Raw genomic sequence first — 6,000 nt, forward strand, 5'->3', positions numbered from 1 at the left:
GTAGCATATGATAAGTGCTTTTTTGGCCTTTGGCTTTTTTCACTTAACAGTGTATCTTGGGAATCATTGCATATCAGTTCAGAGAGATCTTCAATCTTTGTTGTATCTGCAAAGTACTCCATTGTAGGGATAGACCATAGTTTATTTAACTTCACTCTTACATATGGATGATTCTTTGTTTCAAGTATGCTGTGGTTACAAATAATGTTACAATGAAAACATTGAACATAGGTATTCTGAAGGTTTATCTTCAGAGAAGTGGAATGATTGGGTCAGGAGGTGAACACAAATGTAATTTTTGTTAGATATTGCCAAATTTGCCTTCAGATAGGTTCTTCCAGTTTCTGTTTCTATCATCAGTCTATGTGAGTACATGTTTTCCCAAGCCTCACCAAAAGAGTGTGTTTTGCTTTTTAATTTCCACCAATGTCATAGATTAAAAATAATATGTCAGTGTTTTAATCTGCATTTCTTTTTTGAATAGATTTCATATGTTAATGGTCATTTTAATCTTTTTTTAGTGAATTGTGTATTTGTGTATTTTTCTCATTATTCTAGTGATGCCCCTTGTGAACTTTTAAAGGTTTCTTATGTATTTGGATATTGTCCTTTGTCCTATTGTTGCCTGAAAGATTTTTTTCCTTCTTTTTCTTTTCTTTCAGTTTCCATGTAGAAGGGCCTGTCTGTTCTCTTCTTTTTTTGGTAATGACTTTTAGTTTATAGTATTGTAGTCAGAATGGAGCTTATTATTTATTATGGGCCATAGTTCTTGTTTCTTCTTTAATGGAGCATACTTATATGTTGTCTGGGTCCTTGAGAAGAAAGTATATTTATATTTTCAGGGGAGCAATGTGTGCGTGTGTTTGTGGTGGGGGGGGGGCTATACAATAACCAAGTATACAAAATCAACTTAAGAATGTAGAAGACCTAAACCTCATAAATTTTCTTTATTAGAAAACTTTATTATGTTGTTAGGTCTTCTATCAACTTACCTTTGTTAGTTAGTTATGTTGTTTAGGTCTTCTGTCTTCTTAAGTTGATTTTGTTTACTTGATTTTATCATAAGAATAGTATATTAAATTCTATTAGTGTTTCTAAGCGTGTCTTTTGCATCTCCTATGGATTTTACTCTTTTTCTTTCTCTTTCTTTTCGCCCTTTCTTCTTCTTCTTCTTCTTTTTTTCTGGCTGCTTGGAGTTTATTTTCCATGTGGTGCAAGGTACATGGTTATAGTGTGTCAGGAAGGCTTGTGTGTGGCTTGGATAGTAAAGAGTTGGGTTCTCTCAACTTCCTTTTTGGTGTTTTGCTGTTTTGATATGAAAGAACCCAATTGCTTCTGCTTGCTGCAGTCTGCCTAGTCTATGGGAAGGGTTAGGGTGGGGCTCTGATGAGCCTAGCACCTCCTGAAGCCTGGTGGTGGCCACTTGGGTCCCGGGACTGGTGTGACTTTGCCAGGCTTGCCACTAGGCTGCTTCTTCATAGCTTCCAGAGCCACGTCAAAGATAAAAATGCCCCTGGAGGCCAGGGGAGATTCCAAACATCGTGGGGAATCCCAACACAGTAGCCATGAACTGGAGAATGGACTTCTCCTGTGTATTTTTCTGAATAAGTGTGATTTCTGTCTTATTTGATTTGTAAATATTGATTAGTACTCTGCATTTATAATGACTTGGAAACTTACAATTAATAGGTCTTCTTTTTCATGTTTAGTGTTTTATTTTTTTGGTTGAATTTTACCTTTTTTAATTTCATGATTACTGTGCTTGATTTTTTTGTTTCTGTTTGCTTGTTATACTCTACTCTGTTCCTTTATTTTTAAACATTGTTTAATGTGTATTTCTTGTAAACAGCATAGAGTTAGTTGGGTCCTACTTTGTGATCACATTTAATATTTTTGTTCTTTTTTTTTTTCTTTTAAGAGGTGAATCTAGTCCATTCATGTTTATTGATAATGCCTGTTATGTTTGGTCTCAACTCCACAATAGTATTATGTAGTTATGGTTATTTTATATTCAGCATATTTCTTCATTCACCAGATATATTTTGTTTTATTGTGTTTTTGCTTTTGAATTAGATTTTTGCCTTTTATAAAGGTTCATATTTTTGTTTTAATGGTAACTTTTATTTTTACAGCTTTTTAAATGTTCGCATTTCACTGTTTTCTTATTTAACTTACTAGTTTTTTTTAAAAGTATTCTTTAACTATTACCTATCATGTATACAGTAACCAATGTGTATATGTTCCATTTGCCACTTCTGCTTCCTCTCCTCTTCCATTTCTTGTTCTTTTACTTCTACTCTGTTTTAATCTCACATCTACAATCTTATATGTTAATGTATTATTCATCATTAATGTGATACTTTTTCTTTTTTAGTTGAATATTTTCCAATTATGCTTTGTTTGAATAAAGCTTATTCTTTGCTGAATTCTTCAAAAATGCTCATTAATGTGAAAACCCCTGTGTTTTTTGTATGTTTACAACTTTTTCTGTAGACCTCATGCTCAAAGGCCAGTGTTGCTGGATATAAAATTCTTGTTCCATACTGAAAAAAATTTTGTTTATTATTGAGTTGTTTGAAATTGTGGTTGCATTCTTGCCCTGTTGTCTGTTGTTTTGAGGAGTCTGATTCTAGTCTAATTGCTTTGCCCTTCTAACTTATTTGATCATTTTGTCTGGAAGCCTAGGAGATTTTTCCTCTTTATCTTTGAAGTCTTATAGAGTTTTTCCCAGGTTATGTCTTGTGTTTTGTCCTCCCAGGTGCATTTTCTCAGATATTTATTTTATCTGGTGCCCATTAGTCCTGTCCCAGTGTTTTGTTTCTCCTCTTTCAGGGACTTCCAATTATATATATGTTATTCCTTCTTTGAATGGCTTCTTTTTCCACGACTTTCTCTCTGTCTCTTCGTTCTTCACCTCATTGTTCTTATCTTAGTTGTCTTCCTGCTTTTCTTTAATGCCCCTTATTAAATCCTCATTAAGGCTGTTACCTCCTGCATACTTTGCAATTTAGACTTCCATTCTGAGATAATTTTCTTCTATTTTTTTTCTTGAGTTCAACCAACTCTCATTTCTTCCTGTTTTTCATACAGTTTTGTTCTTAATTTTTGAGTTTCTGACTCAAACAATTGTTTATACCCCAAATGCGTGGTTTAGTGTATTAAGTTTACTTTTCAAGTAGTATGTTACCTTCTGCATCTGCATCTGCTTCTGCTTCTGCTTCTTGACTTTTTAGGGGGTCAAGGAGGAAAGGATTAGAATTTCATCCATTAAGCTGTGTTGAATGGTTTTCTGATTTTCTGGGGTGGGGGATAATAATGATTCCCTTTAGCTTTATTTCATTTTCTTGTTACTTTTTTTGGGTTGTTTGGAAGAATTTATAATTGTCTGGTGCCCTTTTCTGTTAGTGTAGCGAAGTGCGAAGTCTTCAGTGGAATATTTTGTTTTTGTTTTGTTTGTTTGTTTGTTGGTAGGTGGATTGAGGAATAGTTTTATAAATTTTCTTAAGTTTTTAAATTTGCTTTATTTTATGGAGCCCCAATAAAGTTTTCTATTTTGCCTCATTTTCTCTTCCCCACTCAGTTGTCAAAGGAGTTGTCTTTCATTATTTTCACCTTTTTCTCTTCCATGATAATGATGCCTTTGGAGGACTTTTACTTTTACTTGGGCTTGCTTTTCAGTCCTTTTCTTGTGGTCCCTAGGCATATCTCCTAGAATAGTTGTAGCAGTTTCACACTTAAGGTCACTTACTTTTTCTGGTGGCTATTTTAGATCAACCTTAGTACCTCACTAGTTCCCCTGTTCACTCTTTCCCTCAATTTTTCTCCTCTCCCCCTGCCCCCCACCTTATTAACTTAAAGCATTGAAAGTTGGGCATTGACTGTTTCATAATGAAAATGTGGTGCTTAATAGTTTTATTTGTTCTTTTTGTTGTTCTAAGTTACTTTTAAAGTAAGTGTTGGAGGGTCGCCTGGGTGGCTCAGTCGGTTAAGCGACGAGCTTCAGCTCTAGCCATGATCTCACGGTTCGTGGGTTTGAGCGCCGCTTCGGGCTCTGTGCTGACAGCTAGCTCATAGCCTGGAGCCTGCTTTGGATTCTGTATCGCCCTGTCTCTCTGACCCTCCCCTGCTCACGCTGCGCCTCTCTCTCTCTCTCTCTCTCTCTCTCTCAGAAATAAATAAAACATTAAAAAAAAATAAAAAAAAAGTAAGTGTTAGAAAGACTTCTACTTTGGCAGCTGCACAGTCTTCAGCTCTCATAGGACTAATTTGAGTTATAGGATAGTAGAATATTTTTCTGAGATTTTCATTTGATTTTGGTGGGCACTTAGAGGAACTACCAGTCTGTGATTGCCTTAGTCCATTTTCACAGCCTGAAATTCTCTCTCTTGCCCAGGTAATGTGAGCCTGGACTGCAAGGCTGTACAAGAACTGGTTTCCTATTGTATTCATCCCTTACCATGAGGGCAAGTGGTTTAGGGCTGTTTATTCGATAACCTAACTTGGTCAGATACTGTGGGCTTTCACTTTAGCCTTACTTGTTATAGTAAGCTGTCATGACCAGTGTTCACCTTTTCAGTTGACACATTGGAGATGCAGATATTCTCAGTGTTTCTCTATGGCTTATTCTGGGCTATTTTCTGGCTTTGTGCTTTCTCGTAGAGTTTTAAGTAATTCCTCTCTATTGTGTTACTTCTATGCTTTTAAGAATTTTTGTGTGTTTTAGCAAATTTATGAGGAAATTTTGTTCTAATTATTCACCTCAATGTTACTAGAAACAGCAGTTGACTCATTTTTTGTAAAATTAAAACATTAAAAAAATTTTTGGGGGGGACATTAGATGGAAAGAATGATAGATTCATTTGCTCAGTTCTCCATCTTTACTCCTCTCCTAGCAGGTGAAGATCTATTTTGTTAAAGATAGAGATACTTTATTTTGCAGTAAAGCAGCTTATGACTAATAATAGTTGTGATTAATAATGATTATGATGATAATCAAAATTTTTTTATCCTTCGCAATGTGCCAGTTACTCTATGTTTTTTTCACGTATTATTTTAATTATCACAGTCTTTTAGTGTTATTATTTCTACTTTACAAATCATTACCTGAGATTTCTCTATCATAACACTTCCCTGTGTTTACTTGGATAGTAAATGGCAAAATTATGTCCTTGGTTTTAGTGATAACAAGGTTAAAGCAAAGTCCAGCATGCTTCCTGACTTCATGAATTTTCCAGAATTTAATTCTTGGATTATACTTTCGTACCTAGTCTCAGGTCACAATATAAGGATACTATAGGATGTAGGGATATAATTTTAGAATCTGAAAGCAGGATTCGGTGGTATTTGTATTAGCATTGAGGATGATGTCTGTTTTGAGGAAATGACTGTAAGTTAAGCCAAAGTAAAGTGAAGAGATGAAAAAAGAGCCTTACAGTGTTTTTAATTCCCTAAAAACTCTCCATTACATGTGGCATAGTGCTTTGTCCAGAGTCAGTACTAAATGAATGTTAATCCCAGTATGCTCATTGACTAGAAGACTTAATGGATTTTATTCCCATATTATGTTTTTTTCATGTAGACTGACCACATTACTGTTTTTATTTGTGAATCTTTTTCCTCTTGGTTTGCAGTTATTTACTGGCATAAAGGATGGAGAAAGCCTACAGCTCTTTGAACAGAATTCTCGTTCTGCCTATAAACAGGAGACACATACCATGGAGGCCACAAAGCTCATTGAATTTGACCTTAAGCAAACGCTTACCAGACTTGTGACACATCTTTTTGGAGATGGTAGGTACTCATCTGCAATTGTTTTTGGGGGCTTAAATATTTAACAATTACCATCTTTCTGAAATCACTAAGACTAGTTGTGTTGGGGTGCCTGGATGGCTTGGTCGTAAGAGCATGCTAGTCTTGATCTCAGAGTCATGAGTTTAAGCCCCACATTGGACATGGAGCTTGCTCTAAAAAAAAAAAAAAAAAAAAAAAAAAAAAAAAAAA

At 35.0% G+C, this 6,000-nt stretch overlaps 1 protein-coding gene across 7 annotated transcripts in view; it reads left to right on the forward strand.

Moving 5' to 3' along the window:
- FARS2 (phenylalanyl-tRNA synthetase 2, mitochondrial) overlaps window positions 1-6,000 on the forward strand; it is a 609,022-nt gene that overhangs the window by 247,682 nt on the left and 355,340 nt on the right. For all 7 annotated transcript variants that reach the window (XM_039256852.1, XM_039256849.1, XM_039256850.1 and 4 more), the window contains one exon: window positions 5,631-5,790. In XM_039256852.1, the coding sequence (XP_039112783.1) occupies window positions 5,631-5,790 (160 nt within the window). The remainder of the gene's footprint in view (window positions 1-5,630; window positions 5,791-6,000) is intronic.

The sequence above is a fragment of the Hyaena hyaena genome, unplaced genomic scaffold, assembly GCF_003009895.1.
Source record: "Hyaena hyaena isolate Hyena2069 unplaced genomic scaffold, ASM300989v1 scaffold_588, whole genome shotgun sequence".
Lineage (NCBI taxonomy): Eukaryota > Metazoa > Chordata > Mammalia > Carnivora > Hyaenidae > Hyaena > Hyaena hyaena.